Genomic DNA, 20860 nt, shown 5'->3' with positions numbered 1-20860 from the left:
ACGGGTAATTTGAATGAAATTCTGCATTGAAAGTATTGGGAAACGGTTAAAAAAATGCACAAAGGAATATCCTATCATATAGCCGTTTACTCTATTTAAAGTGTCAGTCTGTAAAAATCAGGTAGGGGCGGAAACATGGTATGAGAAAACACATAATTTTGAGATTTTATTTGACTATTTGCACCATCATATATCAAAGGATTTTTTTCCATATCAGGTTGGTAAGATTGGGTTATATATAATTTCATTAAAATGCATTGAAAATGAACATTTCAAAGGCAGATAACTATGTCAAAAAACTCATTTTTCAAACATTCTGATGATAAAAATCTGATCAAATCCAGTAATGTTGAGATCAAATAATAGTCTTTCAAATAGTAAAAGTTTCCTTGAGTGATATTATATTGTCAGGTCGATGGAGACATGCATGTTTCTGATTTTTCTTCCCATTTTGCCTGATTCTTACAAATACTTACACTTAAAAGTCATTATCCGCCCGTTGTACTATTACATGAAGATATGTGTTGAGTATAATAAAAAAAAAATTAAGAAAATAGTAAGTTAAGTAAATGCTTACATTCACCATGCTTTAGTAAACATGAAAACCATCCTTAGCTCCACCTACATTTGTAACATAGTTTTCTATTGGGTTTCAGTAAAAAGAAGGGTAGACTTTTGAGTTAAAACTTTTCATTCTAGAAGAAATTCTGGAGAAGTAAGATGACTGTAAGTTAACTTTTACTTTATACATTAGGGCAGTATTAAACCCATATCATTTAGCTGTCAGCAGTTTTTTAGACTAACACATACATGTATAAATAGTTTAATGTGATATGATTTTTAATGAACAAATGGGTGGCATTCAACATGTTTTTTTTTAATTTTGGCTTACAGTTATAACTAACATGATAAAATGAGTTTAAACTCTTCCCGATTTTTGTGTCTTAGTTATTTTGTATTTTGACAAATTACTGCATTTAACAGTTTAGGATTACAGTCTGCCTAAGCAATTTCACATGTTGATTCTAACTGCATTAAAATTCATTACTTTTAGCACATTCTTCAAAGTGGAACATGAAATCGTGATTTAATTATAATATTAAAATGAGATTCCATGGATAGAAATAAACTTGATTGGTCTGAACTTATTTAATGTATATCATTATGTAAATCAATCCTTTGATAATCAGAAAACTGAGTGTTTTTAAAGCTGAGATTGCGGTAATTAAAATTGAAAATCTAAACCACACACAACCCTCATAGATTTAGCAAGTATTTAACATAACCAGGGAACATAACACTTGAGGATTTGCAACGTAATTGAGAGTATCAGCTTTTATGAATGGTCTTTCGGCTTTCATAATAAACTTTTATTTCTACTTCCGAATACTTCAGAAATGAAAAAAATATTTAATAGATTGTACATTTATACGACATTGACATTTTACAAGAGCTACCGTTTTTGTTTGGTTGATTTAAGAGGAAATGGTTGTAATTATGTTGGGTTTTTTTATGAAACACAGAGCTGACCCCCTTCAGTTGTATCTAAAATGTGGAGTAAATAAATTAAAAAAAAAAACGGAGCAAAAAGTATCATTTGTTTTTCCTACACCTTCTATCACCTCTTTCATTTGCATGTCTGACTTTTATATATGGATTGAAACTTTTTCTTGTAAACTTCATACATTTGAATAGAATCCGATATTCTTGTAAATTTACTTTAGGGCACATGAAACAAAACCAAATTTATGTCAATTTCGGAAATGAAGCTATTTAGAAAAGTCGAATATTTTTTGTTTGTCTGTTTATTCTGTACATTATTCATTATCTGTGAAAATAACAAATTTTCTTTGGTCATGCGTGTAACTATCTGTAACTATGGTAATAAAACGAGAAAAAAATAATTATATGTAAGTTCCTCGATAAATTATGAATCATCGCAATACTATACGCAAGAAAAAGGTTTTCTGGTATAGTTCAAAACTGTAAGAAAAGTGGACATGTTGGTATTGTAAAGAAAAACAAATAGACTAAGTACTTTATTTTTACTGTCGATAGTTCTTCATTTGAACATATAAGAAATCATTTCTTTGAGAGAAAAAAAAAGAGAAAATTTCAACATAAATAAAAATCTTGTCAAAATGTAAGAGGTTCGTGTCTTTATCAAAAAATCAAAGAGAGCGACATATTGTTACTAGTGTACTAAGAGCGGATTGAATCTTTTTTTCCCCCAATTTCGTATAGTGTCAATAAATGGTCACAATTACCGCTCTCCATACAGCAAACAATTTTCTTCTACGACAATGAAAAGCTGATTCATTTCTGCTTAAAACAGTTGTCTTTCAGACCTTGATCGTAGAGAAAGGAGAAGAAAACTGAAAAATCAAAATGTGTTGCCAAGGCCATAAAAAAGGGGGTTCCATTGAGTCCTCCCAAGAAAGTACACGTGAATGTTACCAGTTTGGGACCCATAAGAAACTAACAAATAAATCAGGTTGAAAAAAATACGGAGAAATCATAATTTTATTCGGTGAAAGTATTGAATTAAAATGAAATCAATTTCTCCTGGGTATTAGCAGCATTTGTGTAGGTTGTCGTACGGTTTTTTAGTTAGTATTTTACCCGCTCAAATGTTTTAGGTTTTTGACGGCATTTCGTCTAAGTTGTCCATTCAGCACGATGACGTCTTACTGAACGGTTAGATAAAGGTGTTACTGTACGGAAGCCCATTAGTGCCAGGTGTTCACTTATTTCTAAGTCAATATAACGACTTAGTATCTCATTATAACGACTTGATATCTCGTTTAAACGACTTAGCATTTCGTTATAACGACACAGCTAACTCGTTTAACGACTTCGTATCTCATTTAAACGACTTCGTATCTCGTTTAAATGATTTAGTATCGGGTTAGTAGAAGTACAACAAGACAACTAACAAAATCTTACGCACTAGGGGTATACATAAATGTAGGCAATTATCCTCCAATAAAGATATTTATAAATTTTCCTTTTTCCATATACTATCTCTGACTGGAACTCGTTGCCAGAGACAATTGCAACATCCTAAGACTGGAATCCTTCAAAAGTGGTATCTCCAAACTAAAACTTAAAAGAATCACATACAAACATTAAACTACATATTATAAATATTTAAATTTAATTATAAATACAATGGCATAGCACACATGTTCCGGGAGGTTTCACATTCTAAATCCTGAAGAAGTAGAAGAAGAAGGAGACTTTTAATGTAGGCTCTCGGAACTTCAAATTCATTCTTTTTTTTTATTTCAGAACTTTAAGCTCTTCAGTTATGGATTGCTTACACTCCTGGTGAGTAAAATTCACTTTATGAATGGGCAAATTTTTTTCTGGATTGATTGCATAAGCACACATCAGATAACTGTTGTCATACAAACTCTCATTCAACTTAAACAACCTATCTCAAAAGCTTTCAATTTAATAATCAAGAATGTACGAATGTCATGTGATGCTTGTTGACTAAATGTAAATTTGAGGTTGGAATTTGCAAGACCATTGATAAAGTACACGTATTACTTACACTCTCCTTTTGTTTCTAGGTAATTAAAGCCCATGCCGAGCATTCTGGTAAGATATGTTTGCATACATTTAAGATCGCCTTCAATGTTTTCTTTATTCACGCATTGATAATGGAATTTGTAATTATATCTGTGAAAGAAGAAAAAAAACCTCTATTCATATAATTGCATAGGAGATTTATAATTTAGTTTCCATTTTTTTACATGGAGCATGACGGGTTTTAGCGCCAAAAAGCATCATGGGGCTTAAATAGTAGATCTGCAAACCTGAATCAATTCTCCTATTTTATATCATTTTGCCTCATTATAGCCGGATACTACTGTCTTGCTGACAAAGACAACAGTGACATTTTACACATAGATTTCCAGTTGGACAAAAAGGACGACAGCATTAACTATGTGTATGCTTATGACCAATCAACATCTGTGGACATGAAAGATTGTGCTGCTGAGTACGACTCCACACATGGCCTGTATCACCTGCGTGTTTCTGTTAATACTACCTCTAAACATCAAGTCAGCCCGGTGGCAGATTGTGGTCTTGTTTATGTACGTATGCTGTAAATTCAGTTGATTGAAGTATATTTTGCCTGTAAAGATAAATGAAATAAAATTATCATCATCATCATCAAATTGTTTCTAAGGTTATAGTATAAGATCCGTGGCATTCTGCCATAGACCACAGGTTTCACGATGCGTTTCCATACTTATATACCCAAGAACGACATACCAAAGATGACTACAGATAACTTTCTAGTCTGTTACCAATTTCGGAGATTATCAAAGGTACCTATCAAGGCAGTTTTAATCGTTTTTAATCGTTTATTCTTTTTATTTATTTATGATATTTATGGTACTTTTTGGTATTGTTTTTGTACCGGATTGTATCTGGTTCCTCGTTATTATCAAGGTCTCTTTGAATTTACTTTTTAACAGATCTTGTATTTTTATCTATTAACGATACTTTTACCATGATTTATTTTAGCAGGGTGATCAGTATAAATTAAAGGTGAAAGCTTTGGCCAGTGAACTTGTCCACACCGGTAGCGATCGACAGTATACCATTAGATGCGAGTCCCCTACAGTAAGCCAAACTACGGGATCAGTTTCTGTAGGGTAAGTCTTTATAATCACCTCCTTCTTTTTATTATCTATTTTGCCAAAAAAAAATATGTGAACGAGAAAATATTTCAAACAAATTAAATGTATTATAGTAAAGCAAGACCTTCAGTTGTTGTATTCAGTTATAGTTGGCCAAACACCTGATAATGTAAAGGAAAAAACCATGACTATTTTGCATCAATTAGTATTTCATTATTCTCCGAGTCTGGAAAAAAAGACCCTGATATTAACAGAACAGGAAAATAATACACCTGTTCAGGGAAGTTTGCGAAATTTTATGGATAAAGAAACATCAAACTGCTTATCCTCTCGATCTAAATTAGTTAATGGGATGAGAGGGTCCACCGTGCATCCCCACTCATCAACTTCATGGTGATTTTTAGGTACCTTTATACCTCCCATTACCTAATCAATTTGTCGCCAACGAATATTCTCGGATTCTTTTTCGGTATAAGCCTATATTTGTACCCCACTTGTGAAAAAATTTGTACAAATCAAAACATGTGAACAAATTGAACAAACTTAGATATGAACATGTAATCCAATGTCTAAGTTTTACAGATGCGGTAACACTCATGCTTTTTGGGGGAAATGAAAGAAATGTACCTCAACTCCAACGTAAAATCGCTTTAATTATCATTTTTCAGTGTCAAAATCCCTACAGTATGTATGATTCTGGTAAAAATTGCTTATTTGGAATATTCTTTTTAATTTTATAACAATTAATACTTCTGGGATTCTTTCGATAAATTTTGGCGATTTCCGTGGTGAGAATTTATCAAGAAATGCGAAAAATGGGATTTTCGATTTTTCCATTAAAAAGTCCAATAAATTCAATTCTTCAAGTTACTACTCAACTAAAACGTCTCAGATTTGGTGTAATTCGATAGATAATTCAATTTTCTACATAAATAATCCACGAAAAACTAATTTTTAAGAAAGAATTTTCAAAAAATATTAAAAATATTACCCCAACCCCTAGAAAACTAATTTCAGTATCAGACAGAATTCTCATTCACAGCATACTGACACATTAAACCTCATATGTTGAGCATTCGTAATTAAGATAGTGATGTACCCAACATATTTGACCAATTCAGGCGCTTAGATTTTCCTTTTGGGGTGACAATTACTGTAAAATCGAAAAATGGGCATTTTCAGAATTTCAGAATTTCTTCTATCTCGCCCGTTAATGTCAGAATACCGTAGTTTAAACAAGCTTTTGTGTGATACGGTTTACATATACATATGTACAAGTATATAGTGTCTTAAAGAAAGAATATCGTTTGGCTTGATCCTTTAATCTCAGTTTCCGCTATATAGATGATGTATTATCTTAAAATAATCCTAATTAAGGGGATTTGATACATTACATCTACCCCAAAGAACTCCAGATAAAGGATACTACAGACACTGCAGTAAAGGAAAACTATTGACCAAACTTTACGACAAACGTGATGACTTTTCATTCAGAATTGTCAACTTTCCTTTCATCTGTGGCAACATCCCTTCAGCACCTGCGTATGTAGTGTTCATATCACAACTCATACATTATGCCAGAGCTTGCCGAATGGCGCTAGAACTATAACAAATAGGCTTCTGGAACAGGGTTATGTTGCTACAAGATTGAAGTCATCACTACAGAAGTTTTATGGTCGTCATTATGAACTCGTGGATCGTTATGGTGTATCTATATGCACCATGAAAAATGATTTATTAAACGGGTCATAGTTTTCCTTTCCTCGTTTGTCTACCCCGGACTTGACTTTTATGAGGAACTCGGTGGGTATTTCTAGGAAAGCAGAGGACGCTTACCCTACCGGTGCACCTGGTCCATACTCCCAGTTTTTAGTGGAGTCCGAGTTGCTCATTTGCTTTTGTTACTTTGTATGTATGATTTTAATTACTCTATGTTATTTGTTGTGTATGTCTGTTTTCCATGTCTGGTATTTGTCCCTTGATTGCATTCTTTTGATTGCCGCTATAACCTTGATTTCCTTGATTACTCTTTAGCTTCAAATTGAGCCAGAGGAATAAATATTTGAACTTTTCCAAGTCAAGTTAGGGGGGAAATTGCCATCCCCTACCCATGAAAAAGGTTCCTCAACATGAACTCAAATGTTAATTTTGAGCATATAATCGATATAAAAACATGTTGGATATTAGTTGTTTAATTATCGATGTATTCAATATACCTGCTCCTTTCAGGCGCGTATTTTTTTTCAGCACCAACATGACAATAATGAGTTTTTCATAAAAAAGGGTAATTCTCGGAATTTCATATTTTCTTCCATTTCACCTGTTATTGGCATTTTTTTAAAATACCATACTTTAAACAAGCTTTTGTATATTCATTCAAATACAATTATATAGTGTCGTAGCTTTCTAATGAGCCCGAGTTATAAATATTTGAACTTTTCCAAGTCAAGTTAGGCAAAAAATTGACGCCCCTACCCATGAAAATAGTACCTCAGCATGAACCTAAATTTTAATTTTTGCATATAGTCGATGTAAAAGAACAAGTTGGGTACTAATGTTTTAATTATTGATGTATTCAACATACTTGCTCATTTTAGGCGGCGCGTATTTTTTAGTTTCAATATGACAATAATGAGTTTTTCATAAAAAAGGGAATTTTCGGAATTTTATATTTTCTTCCATTTCACTGGTAGTTGTCACTTTTTTTCAAGTATCCTACTTCAAACAAGCTTTTGCATATTCAAACACATCTATGTTTCATCTTAGCTTTCTAATGAGCCAAGGCAATATATCCTTTAATGTATTCCAGGCCATTTTGACGAAAGTACCTCATACCCACTAAAAACCCACAATTCGAATGTGGTAGATTTGCATTTTTAAATGGTGTTGGATACATGTATGCCAATCATTCATCGTAGTTGCTTCTTTGAAATCTTATATGTATAAAAATAATGATAGCAAACAAAATCATGTTAAAACTGTGATATTTTAAACAAAAATATACAATTTATGTGCTAAAATGCGCGATAATGTGTTTTAAATTTCTCAAATTTCCCTTTTTTAATAATTTGTCTATTAAACTATTAAAGCACATTAATTTGCTTTACAATATGATTGACACAAGAAGATCTCCATAATAAATGCCAGATGGACATTGTGTACAGTTCGTGTATACTATGAATGATCAATTTCTTTCATATTGGGGCAAATTTTAGTGGGTAAGGGTACCATTATTTTGCCTAAATTATCTGAAATACCTATAATTGTGCATTGCCTTGGCTCTATAGAAAGAATCAAAAAACGTAAAAAATGGATTTTTGCCTCAATGAGGCATAAAAAGTAGCCAAAAAATACAAAAATGCTTCAGTTTATTTTTTGGCGACAAAAAGATTCGTAAATGAGAGGTATAAGGGTCTCTGAAAATCTTATTGTGGTTGATGAGTCTGGAGTGCACATCGAAGGGGGGTATCTCAGCCCAGGTACTAAATGATAATATCATAGACACAGGAACAAGTCGAGATCTTCTGTAATAAATGTTATGGAACTTGTTACCAAAAATACTAGGAACAAATGAATTCATAGCAAACGCATTTATCGCAACAAAATTTCACCGTCAATCAGTTTCTCTTCATGACCTTTTTGCTATATTTAAAATAACGGGCGACATATTCTACGTAAGCTTTCTTCTATTCCAGCTTTAAATCATGCATTGTTGAATGAATGTAATGTTATTTTACATTCTATCCCTCGATATGAAGTAGCACCTACAACCATTTCTTATTGTTACTATAGATTGTTTTCTAAGATTCATGAGACTAACAAACCTGAAAATGTTAAAGACATTTTCTCAAACTGACTTTTTATTAAGATATTAATTCATGTTGTGAAGTGGCTCATTTATAATAAAAATAATAACAAAATTACAGGTTTAGCCACATTTAAAAGGTAAAAGGGAACTACCCGTAAATACAAATGAACCGCATTAAAATATAGCAATGAGTCCCGAATTTTCGGCCTTCGTCAGAGGCAAAAAGAGTATGTCAGTCTAACATAAATTGTGCTTGGTCTTCTTCCCTTGATTAAGATATAACACTAGAAAATACCAGCCTTCATACAAAAAAGAATTTATGAGAAAAGAGACGATTTTGATTTCCATATTATTAATTTTCCATTCCTAGTTGGTGATATTCCCGAAATATCCTCCTACGGTATTTACTTTTCACCACTGGTCCAATTTGCTCGTATTTGTAATAAAGTGTCATATTTTAATGAACGCAATAGATTCCTGACAGAAGAGTTAAAAATTGTGTTGTTTACCTTATTTACCATTTTAAAATAAAAAAAATATTATGGAAGTACATTCTTTCAAACATAGTAAAAGAATACGATTTTCAAACCATTGTATATTCATTGGACCTTGTTTTCACTAATACAGATATTCGATCCTGCGTAAAAACTAAGTCCGTTTTTTAGTGCACTGCATCAAAACTTATATATTTAGTTCTTGACGTTACTATTCCAAATCCATTCCACTGGATATGTAGTGACCGATTATTTCTAATGCTGGTAATTTTGATGGTATTTGCAGATCTAGCTTTCAGCGAGCGTTCTTTATTTGGACATCACAATTTGTCTACATGTTGTATGTTGATGTAATCCATGGTGGAGAATTGAATATATTACTGAGTGAATTTTATGGTGTGTTTATTTGTTGTTTCAGATTAATATTTTGCCCTTACATAAAAGGGGGTGGTTAATACCTTATTAGTTTAACCCCACAGAGACATGCGCCTGTCCACAGTCAGGAGAATTTTGAGTTTATTTTGAAGGAGTGCCATCGTTCTGTTACAATGAATTTTATAACACTTATGTTGTGTGGGCCTTTCAGAGCTTGCTTATGTTGTGCAACTTTTAAAAAAGTGTCTTTAAAGTTGGAAGTGCTTCCCGGAAATAGTACTAATGTAATAATAGATAGAATATCCATGATATCTGTACTTTCAGAAGCATCACCAGCGTTACCTTGCCTGGGTCAAATCCATACATCTATGCTTACATTGTCAGTGCATCAGATTTAGACAAGTTGAAATTTACAAGAGTTGGCGAGAAAGTCAGAGTAAAATTCGTCCTTGAATTTTCAAATAATAAGGGTAAGATGGTATCAAATCAAGTAATAGTAAAATATTCCATATCTACTTTTAGCCATGTTAGAGACCAAATATCATTTTATACAACTAGGCATCGGTCAATATCTTTTTTAAGTGTTCTATTCACGTGATGGCCGAAGTCGATATCTCTTTTAAGTGTTCTATTCACATAATGGCCAAGGTCGATATTGCATGCACTGAACTGACGTAACTGTTTGTTCTATAATTACATTTAAAGAAAGTTTGGAAAGTGTTCAACATAAACATGTTTAAATGTACTAGACGAGAAACAATACCACGTTGACTATATACTTCCAGGCATTAGGGCTTGGGGTAGAACAAAAGAATCTTCCTCGATCGTGGAAGTATTCATAGGGCATGACTACTCCTGCGTTAATTCGAATGGGTCTATTAAAACTAGATTTTCGAACTAAATTAAGAGTTATTGTGTTATCGTGCATCGTTATGGTGTATCCATCAGCACCATGAAAACTGATTTATTCAACGGGTCATAGTTTTCCTTTCCTCGTTTGTCTACCCCGGACTTGACTTTTTATGAGCAACTCGGTGGGTGTTTCTAGAAAAAGCGGAGGACGCTTACCCTACCGGTGCACCTGGTCCATGCTCCCAGTTTTTAGTGGAGTCCGAGTTGCTCATTTACTTTTGTTACTCTGTATGTATGATTTTAGTTACTTTATGTTCTTTGTTGTGTATGTCTGTTTTCCATGTCTGGTCTTTGTCCCTGGATTACATTCGTTTGATTACCGCTATAACCTTGGTTATTCTTTTCAACAACAGTATTTGTATCATTTTATCCCTTTTTCCTTTCTTCTACTATGAATCGTCCATTTAATACTTCTCTCATATTAACGTGTTGAAATGGTTTCTTTTTTCTGTACGATACTAGTGCGTCTTTTGTTTTTCGAATTTAAGACTTTGAAAGCTAAATGCAGTGAGTTAATATTTACTTTCTTTTAATAATGAAAAATTGGCAAAAGATTTGACTATAAAACAAACTTCAGCTAAACACTTAAATAGCATCACTGCAATACATCAACAACGTTGGTCAATGCGATGTGGACCGAGTAGTTTAGATTGTAAGTATGAGTTAAAGGAACGAAAGCCCATTAACCCCATTTTCGTAGACTAAAAAATCGGGTTATAAACGCGAAGTTTTCGCGAAATAACCCCAAACTTAAGTATAATAAGGCGATTTGTGAAATAAGAAATAACGCGAAACTTTCCCCGAAATAACGCGAAACTTAAGTGTAATAAGGCGGTACTTTGCGAAATAAGGCGAAACTTACGCGTAATAAGGCAATACTTGTCATCTCAAGCACTAAGATTTCTGATAAAAGAGACGACTTTAACTTCAATATCATAATTTTCCCTTACCCGTGCAGCAATATTTCTTCATCTCCTGCATATAGTTTATATTTCACCAAAGATTCGATACGCTAGAGCAAGTACTGACTACTCTGATAGCCTTGAACGCCATATATATTTGCGTAACAGACTCCTGAATCAGGGGTATGAGGAAATGCGTCTCAAAAGGTCTCTTACCAAATTGTTAATAGTGATAGCGACTTCCTGCACTCGTAATTTGAGTACTTACATTCGCATATGATTTGCACTACTCCACATTAATCTGCTGATCGGTGCCGTGTTTACCGTCATAGCTTAGTAGTTCAAGATTCATACGAAATCATTTGATGTACCTCTTAAATATCATACACATGTGTTACTTGCATGAGACTGGGATGTTTACTTTAGAAGATGAAAAAATCGGTTAGCATTGAACATTATATACCCAATTTCTGATTCATACACAGGGGTCGTTGCTATATAGTTCATATACATTATCAGGGCCCCGATATCTATATATACCATGGCCACTTTGTTAATCTGGTTTCTAGTAACCAGTTGCAGTTGTTTTGATTAAAAACATTCGGGTCATCACGGCTACGAAAGAGTTATCATGTTAAGGCTACAAACCGCTTATGTCACTTCCCATAGGCTCCAATGCTAATTTCACTAAGTTCAATGAGTTATTGAGCTTCTACGTTAAGTTTAACCTGAAGAAGACTATACATCACCTGAAAGCTGCATGTGTACACTAATAGCCCTGAACATATTACGTGGGGTTTTCTACCGTGCAGTGCGACAACTGCTTCTAGAAGATAATGAGCTAAAAATAGAATGGGAATTCCCCTACCTGTCACAAAAAGGGGTCTTCATGCAGAACTCATAAAAATATTTAATTCAGTAAGTTACAACGACCATTTTATGTAGAAATAAAGAAAATATAATTCCCTGCCAAACACAAACTCACTAGTGCAGATTTGATGTGTACTTTTTCCACAGCAACATAATACAAGTGCACTAAAACCTGTGTAGGACTATTTTTGTTTACGTACTCGTTCTAAAAGCTCATTGGTTGAATTAGAGGTATGTAACCTTAAGTAACCCAAAGTCTAGAGGAAGTCACCCGATTTTAAAGCATATCGCATTTGTGCCATTTCGAGTGTTGAAAGTAACTAAGCCAAAATCAGTGGCAAAGAATATTTGACAATTAGCGACTTTGAAGTCTTCAATCTTTGATTTAGATACTAGTATCAGTCCTTGGTTGAAAAATACTAAGATTCTTCTAAAATAATAAGTAATGATTGTTTACGTTAATGTTCTTTGTGCTTATGTGACCGCTGATTTACCGATTATGACGCTTTAGCATGCAAATGCTATATAATCGCCACTGGTATATTCATGCAGCATTGGAACAGGGAGGTTTAGCGCGCTGTAAATTCTGATATAACCACTATTTCGTTTAAAATGCCTGTACCAAGTCAGGACCAGTTGGGTACCAGCTGCTCCGGTGGTGTAATGTCTATTTTGTCAGATTTATTTTGGACTTGACTTGATTATCAATCGGATAAGTGTTCGGTAATTTTTTTTGTTACCCTTATTTGCGATATAAGTAATGACGCGATATATCCGCGATATATTGTGAAACTTACGCGTTATGACGCGAAATATCTTATAAATATTATGAAAACAAGCATTCATGATTAAAAGACTTGTGTAAAAATTGATGGAGACCAAAATTATATTTTTTAAGTTTACCTGGCAAAAAGCCAAGTGAGCTTGTGCCATTACTTGGCGTCCGTCGTTGTCGTTGTCGTCGTGGACAAATGTTCGAAAATCTTCTTTCTTGAAACTACTAGGCGGACAGGATGTAAACTTTGCATGATTGTTCTTTAGAATATTGTGCACAAAATGACCGTTGGAATTCATGATTCGTGATTAAAAACGTGACTGCCGTTACTAAAAATAGAACATACTGGTCTGAAGGCAGTTTTTTTGCAAATACATGTAACTCAAAAACCGTTGCCTTTAGCAATATTCAGGCAGAGGTTATTGTTGGCCAGAGTTATGAGTCGGACCTACAAAATGTATAAGAAAATGAAAAAAAAATTGACAACCAATATAAGAGTTATGTCCTTGAAACTTTTTTTGTTGTTGTCGTTTTTCACATTGGAAAATCTTTGTGACTGAAACCATTTAGATCATGAAATGAAAATTAGCTAATTTGTTTTTATTTTAACTTTCAGATGTTAAAGTAGTTTTCCATATCAGTAGATAAAATCCATTTGACATTTAATATTTGACATGTTTGTATTTTGGAAATAGTTTTAAAAATGTGTATAGTTTTGAAATTATTCAAAAATGTGTACATATTCTGTATTGTTCAGATTGTGAGACTCAAAGATTGCGGAATGTATACTTTTATCATGATCATTTGTTCTTTCTGAAAGTATGACATTTGAAAGAATTTAATAAGTTCTAAGCAGAGGGCTTTTTCATATATTGGATAATGTAAGACATGGCCGGCTTTGTAACAGTTTTTCAAAGCAAATTGTTGTCGTTCCCTCCGCGGGACTCGAACTCGTACCGCTGTGACATCTGTGGCAACACCGCCTGCACTAAGTCCAGCGCCCTAGACCACTCGGCCAGCTAGGCTAGTTCGAGTCCCGCGGACGGAACGACAGAAATTTGCTTCGCAAATTTGACAGTTCTAACATCGTTGGGAATTTTTCAGACCCTTCTATAAGTTTACGTTATCTTCTCTGTATCAATTTGATCCGATGGTGCAGTGTAGAGAATAGAGTCGTCACATTCTGAGACGTTGTATAATATTGATTTGTTGTGACATGCATCATTAATTTGATCCTCTATCCTACATAATAACACCTAGATGAACTGTCCTGAACTACCATACATCATGTACTAAGTTAGAGCCCTAGATTAATCCTACGAGGAGGAATCACCCGGCCAGCGAAAGCTATATTTTTACAGCCTAGCTGGCCGAGTGGTCTAGGGCGCTGGACTTAGTGCAGGCGGTGTTGCCATAGATGCCACAGCGGTACGAGTTCGAGTCCCGTGGAGGGAACGACAAAAATTTGCTTCGCAAATTTAACAGTTCTAACATCGTTGGGAATTTTTCAGACCCTTATATATATATGTATATATATATATATATGTATTGTTTTAGTTTTAACATATTTATTTTCTCACAATACAAGCAAGGGGATTGGACTCAAGTAATACTCTGTTTTAGTTTTAACATATTTATTTGCTCACAATACAAGCAAGGGGGTTGGACTCAATATTATGGAGGTCCTCTCAAAGTACAAAGAATGCATAATGACGGCCATTAAATACAACTAAAAATAACAATAATAGAAAATAGGGAAAAGCAATGCAAATTAACATGAACAAAGTGAAACTAGAACAAGGAAATGGAATAAAGGGGGTATGGCAAAAAGGGCGGGGGTAAGGTGAGAGATATAGTCATTTTATATATACATTTTTAGTTCGTTTGATAAAGTGATGAATACAAGCAAAAATATTTGTGTTTCCATCATATGTAATACTTTCGTCACCAACCAACAGAATTTTGTAAGTTAAAACCGCCAAACCGTGCCAGCAGGAAATTTCTATGTTCATTATACAAATTGCCTTCCATAAAATAGTGGATGCAATCTTTGAAAGAATGTCAACAACTACAAGAAGGGGATAGCACTACATTTATACGAAATAAATCAGCTTTTTGGGAGCTGCTCATGTTTCTTAGCCTGGTAAATATTCTGTTACCCGGCAACCTATCAGCTTGCGTAACAAATACATGTCTTTGTCATTTCTGTTGTTGTTGGCATTTTTTTTCAGGAAAAAGATAGCTTACCAATGTTTTTTTCTTTTGCAATTCAAGTGGTGATGTTTTAATTCACAAGTATAAGTTATTCAAAAAAGCTTGCTCAACAATATCATTTCTATATTTTAAAGTTCAGTTATTGTTTCCGACCTGCTGGGTTCTTGTTGTAGGTCCTTTAAGATTAACAAAATGATATATAACGCTATTGAAGGAATTGCGTGTATTCTCAACATATGATAGTCCATCAGTGAGGTTTCCAGAGAATCACTTAAGGGGGCCCAGGGGGCACAAAAATCTTTGTTAAACACCATTCTATGCGTGCATATACACACAAAAATACATGATTTTCATAAATTTTCAAATTTCCAAGGGGGCCCAGGAGCGGATTCAGGCGGGGACGTGGCGGGCATGCGCCCCACCCCTCCCAAAAAAATTGCAAAGCATGGGTTGTCAGGGGTAGATTTAGCCGCTTTTAGGTTGAAACTTTAATTTCTCGCTAATTTTACTACAAAAGATATCTAAATTGCACCCACTCTAGAAGAATATTTAAAAAATTAAACCTCAACAATTTTTTTTATTGTGAAATTTTAACTAGGTGACCCCACTAATCTTAAATCCTGGATCGCCCCTGGGGCCGTGAAACCAAGCTTGCATTGTTTGGCAATAGATTCGGCTTAAACAATTTACGTCATGTATGGCGTAATACCGTTATTGGTCGAGCATTCACGCTAGTCCTCTAACGATTAATTTCACTTATATAAGTATATCTAATAAGATATTTGTGCGTAATTGCAACCCCTTTGAAATAAGAAAAATAAAAGTTTCAGGACCGTTATTCGCCATGCATTGTTTTGCTATAATTATGCACATTTGACTGATAGTTTAGTAAGTATAATGAAAGTATAACGGTATTTCGCAAAAGTTTCGTATGACTACGCGTAAGTTTCGGGTTATTCCGCGAAAGTATCGAGTTACAACACAAACATTTTTTAATGAATGAGCTCAATGGGTTTTAGTATGAAAGAAATGTAAAAAAAAAAAAACTAATCAGATGGGGAAAGAGCAGAAATTAATGACGTTAATTTTGTATATTGTAAAAGATAATGTACATAGATCGATGTTCGCTGTAATTCCCAAACACCGACTAATGGTCGTTTAGTGTATGACAAATGATCTTATTGCGCTTTTTGAAAAGACAAAAAGCGATTCGGTAAATTAAATTGTCTAAACACTTGATTCTGTTTTTATAGAAAATCTGGATATAATTGGAGCTCGATTGATAAATTTAATAGCTGTTCCAACGCGTATATTCTCCCAACCTACTAACAGAACAATAATTGATGAAAATGGGTAAGTATATTTTCATTTTTAGAATTCATATAAATGCAATCTCAATCGGAACTACTCTGCCATTCCCACTGCACTAAAAAAATTACCTTGGATGCAGAAGGGAGAATTTCTTCTTAAAAAAAATTGCCGGCATTGTAGTCATATGCGCCTCAGAGTAGTTCTATCCACCAAATTTGGTTAGATATCGCTAGAAATAAAGAGCAATAACTATGTCAAGATTTTTTGCACGAAGCGAGGAGCTAGAGGATAGAAGAGCGCAATTATTCACAATGCAATTTCGGTATGGGGGGGGGTCCTCCCTTCCACTAACATCTAAAAATAGATCCGGGTGAAATTTCTCTAATCTATCGCAATGTTACTAAAATACACCCATATAGCTTTTAAATTTTGAAATAAAAACCACCATGTCATGCGGCGTTTCTGGTCGTAAATTAAGGTTAAAAAAGGGGGGATACTTTTTCAAACATCAATTTTTCAGTAGCCACCCTAAGCCTTAAGTGTTCCATAAGATACACATATATGGGCTTCTAGCTTTCAAATTCGATACTTTTGGTTCCTTACTGTTCGTACAATTTTTCATGAAAATATTTTGTTTATTATCCACCAATCGTGAACGTTTCTGTATTTTCCACTGGGCTGCATGTTGGGGGTAAAGATCGGGCTGAATACCGAGGAGACATAATTGCGCTATTGTAACCCAGGAAAAAGTAATGGTAAAGATTTCAACCAGTTTACCTATAAGTTTATTGCCTCCTAGGCTTTTCTTTGTGTAACTAGAAATACTGAGAAGTTACGATTAAACGCAATCTAACATCTTTTTTTCGCCTTGTTAATGGCTGAATACCAGTCAGTTCATGTATTAGAGGTCGCACTGTCCGGCTGGTGTAGCTCATGATAAAAATAAATGAACAAATTAAATTGATTAAAATGAATGTCCATCTAATTTGTTTTTTCTCTAATTAAGCTCAATATAATTAAAAAAAAAACAATACCTTATATACAGGTGTCCAGTAAATCATTCAGAGAAGGCATTAGCAGTTAATGGTCCATTCCAAACGTCATCAAATGGAACATCTCCGTTCATTGCCTACAGTCCAGAATTCGAAATGGCTTATTTCAAGGTGTCGCCCTATGGGCTAGTTTATTTTCAGTTGGGGATTAAATACTGCTCAACTACCGAATGTTTTCAGGTATAAATAAAACGCAAGCTTTTTTGTATTGTAAACAAATTAACAGAATGTCACAGCCCGAACAAAGTATTTGTTGTTTAAAGTAATTTGATACATCAAAGTCGTTATTTTCTGTAAACCAAGCAGTTTGCATACTAAACGAAATGACTGGATGTTCGACCGTTTATTTATTTTTGTATTCCTAATAATACGCAAGAGAAATCAGTCAAAAGTTAAATTCGGTTACATAAATAAACACAAACAATAAGCAAAATAAAAATAAGAAACAGGCAAACAAACAACAAGAACTTAATAAATATACCAGAAACAGGAGCAGCATACTGCTGAAGATAAACACAAACATGATTTGTTTCGGCAACTTTTGTCCACAAAATTGGGAATTTTGATCAATTTAGAGTCCCCCACTTTTCTAAAACGTATCTCCACTTTGTGTACTGCTATGGGCATCGTCAGTAATTCGTACTGTTTTTAACTGCTATGAAGCATTGACCTGTCCTTGTTTGAAATCTTTCAAGTTAATCAGTAGTGTTAATATAAATGCCTGTATTTGAATAAAAAATAATCCTTTTTTTCTAAAGTTATGTTGTTATTCTTTGTGTTATGTGTTTTTGAAGGTCACGTGTGATGGTAGTTCGAGGAAACGAAGGTCAGTTGATCCTGAAAATACAGTAACTACTACTTTTCAAGTAAAGGTGGAAAATGCTGTTATAAGTGGACTAACAGGTATTATTGTCTTCTTTCTCTTATCGCCATTGTATATTTTTATAATTTTTACGTAAGATTTTTTACCAGGTTATGCGATGTGGTTTGTGAACAAGCGTAAACTGCCCCAAAGTTAGTCATGCGTGCATTACTTAGTCAAAAATTTAAAACAATCCTTATAATATAATTTTTAGTCGATTAAAGTGAAAATTGAGATTTTTCTCTTCCTCAAAACTTTATTTAGTTTAGCATTATTTGTATTGCAGACTGCAATCGACGTTAATGACGTCAAAATGGACTGAAGGCCGGTCGTGGTTTGATATCTTTCTTAGTACTTATCAGTCTGAGAGCTTATTGTACTTCCTAGGAATGTGAAGTCATCAACGGTCTCAGAATTGGTGTCATTAATTGTGATAGTATCAGTTAGGGTGGTGTTTGGCCTCTGCTGCATTGATCCTTAGACCAATAGTCTCTATATGTTATCTGACAGTGTTGCTTTTTTTCCTGCAAATGATGCCTGAAAGTTTCTCATCAAAGTTGTATGTGAGATCAAATTGACTAAATTTTGTCCAATTAATTCCATTTCTAATTCTTGCTATTTCATACTGCACCATTAATGGCCATAAAAAAAGTTACAATATTGCACCTTGCCTTACAACAGATATAATACTGTGTGCTCAGCGATAGCATTCCCTTATACAATGCCGCATTTGTAGTTAGTGTAGAAGCATTTTATAATTGCTCTAATTTTGGGTGGACTTACATAAGCTCCCTGAACTTTCCATAGGATGTCTCTGTGAACTCTACCAAAGGCCTTCATTTATGCAATAAAATTGATGCATAAAAGCATATTCCATTTAAAAATCAGACACTGAATATGGTAAGGTGATTCATGATGTAGAAAAACCCACGGAACAAACGATGTTTTTGGTCTACATTTTGCTATATCTTTATATGACAGTGGTCATTTCTGTAATTAGATCTGATCTGAAATCTCACTAAAATCAACCAAATCAAACCAAATCAAGAACGATTACTCTTGCAGCGTGCTAATTTCATGTACAGTCTATATAAATTTTATTTCAAAGCTCAACACCCAAATAAAAAACTAAGACTGTTTATATGGTTAATAAATGATTCTTGATAAGAAATATAAGTGAATTCCCTGGGTTTTTGATATGTGTTAATCACCTCCTATCTGATTTTTATTTAATGCTTTGCTAGATGATGTTATGGATCATGCTAATCTTATCGATGCATTCTCGTCCTTTTCGAAAGACAGCATATTCTTCTCTGAAATTGTGGTCTACTACATCATCAGTGCTATAGCAAGAATTAATTTACAGAATACTTGTAGTATTTGTTCAACTTAAGTTTTATTTTTACTTTTCCTCTCACACGACAGAAATGGACAAATGGATTATGTTTATGTGTACAATTAATCTTTTAGATAAATCAACGGCCACTTCTTGTAACAGCAAAGTTACCTTTGCAGTAGTTACCACAACTCTTTTGCTGCTGATAATAATCCAAGTATTTATAATAGCATATAAAGGACAACAGTTGTCTCATATGAAAGCTATGGTAAGAGTACGGACAGTTCGAAAAACTATTACAGCTTTGAAATAGATTTTTTTAAATGTTCAACAACATAAACAAAACAAAAAGAATAATTTTTAAAAAAAGAACAAGTAAAACGTTTTTGCCATGAATGTGATTTTTAGGGAAGTTTTTACCACCAAAGTGATGAATTCAGAGCGAAATAAATCTTTTCAAGTCAATTTTAATACCAGTGCGAGAGCGTGTTAAAAAAATTATTGCAGTTTTCAGTAAGTGCATTTGGGCATTGAATGTACCTATTTCAGTAGTTCGTGAGCTGAATGCAAGCTTGATTGTAATTTGGGCAATCTATGTGATCAAAGTAAGAGTATTCATTACGGTACATGTATATTGATATAAATTTCAAATATGTAATAAAATTGGTAAATTGGAAAAGAAGAATGAATGACCCAAACATTTTTTAGGTTACACCAAGTCCAGATCATCTGTCATTGGAAGAAGTCCCCCTGCATGCTACAACATACAGAAATCCGATCAGCGGTGGATTTAGTAGCCTTTTGGACAAACCTGACTTCAAACATGTTATTTTGAAATAATACATGATCGTACATGTAGTACGTGTACTTCTTTTTTGCGGAAAAAATCACAAAGTGTATTAAAATAAATGGTCATATATATTTCATGATGTAGATCTAACCAAAATTATTACGTTTACTGATTTGTTCATATTTTTGAAATAAAAGTACGACGTAAAATACTTAAATTGGTCATCTAATGCCTAAAAGTCAACAATGGAAAAAAATAATTAAACGTCTTTGAACAGAGGTCGCGAAACAGGATAGAGTAAACAAACCGAAGGTTTTATAAAAAGACAAAGGAAACTTTCCGATTCGACTTGTTCGTGTTCACAGGGTTTAGGTTGCCTATGTTTCTGTATAGTATTCATTTTTCGATTGCTATGATTAAAATGTTTCCTCTGTGCTCATCTGAACATCAATAATTAAAAAGCTTCGCGGAGCGCAGCATACGATCTACGGTCAAACCCTG

At 33.8% G+C, this 20860-nt stretch overlaps 1 protein-coding gene across 2 annotated transcripts; it reads left to right on the top strand.

The window, feature by feature from the left end:
- The first annotated feature begins 706 nt into the window (after window positions 1-706).
- On the top strand, window positions 707-20568 carry LOC148629580 (uncharacterized). 2 transcript variants are annotated; one of them, XM_088553984.1, is made up of 11 exons: window positions 707-726; window positions 3292-3330; window positions 3579-3606; window positions 3868-4106; window positions 4546-4673; window positions 9660-9805; window positions 16262-16361; window positions 17365-17551; window positions 18166-18274; window positions 19704-19837; window positions 20278-20568. In XM_088553984.1, exons 1-11 carry the CDS (start codon window positions 721-723, stop codon window positions 20407-20409), a joined length of 1248 nt encoding a protein of 415 aa, XP_088410110.1. In that variant the 5' UTR covers window positions 707-720; the 3' UTR covers window positions 20410-20568. The 2 variants fall into 2 exon arrangements, with proteins under 2 accessions (XP_088410110.1, XP_088410103.1); XM_088553977.1 differs by having other exon boundaries at window positions 4543-4673; window positions 20278-20567.
- Window positions 20569-20860: the final 292 nt, after the last annotated feature.

The sequence above is a fragment of the Perna viridis genome, chromosome 1, assembly GCF_037379345.1.
Source record: "Perna viridis isolate PV_CMFRI_1.1 ecotype Kerala chromosome 1, ASM3737934v1, whole genome shotgun sequence".
Taxonomy (NCBI): Eukaryota; Metazoa; Mollusca; class Bivalvia; order Mytilida; family Mytilidae; genus Perna; species Perna viridis.
The sequence above is the reverse complement of the archived record's forward strand: the minus strand, read 5'-3'. Positions and strand labels throughout refer to the sequence as shown.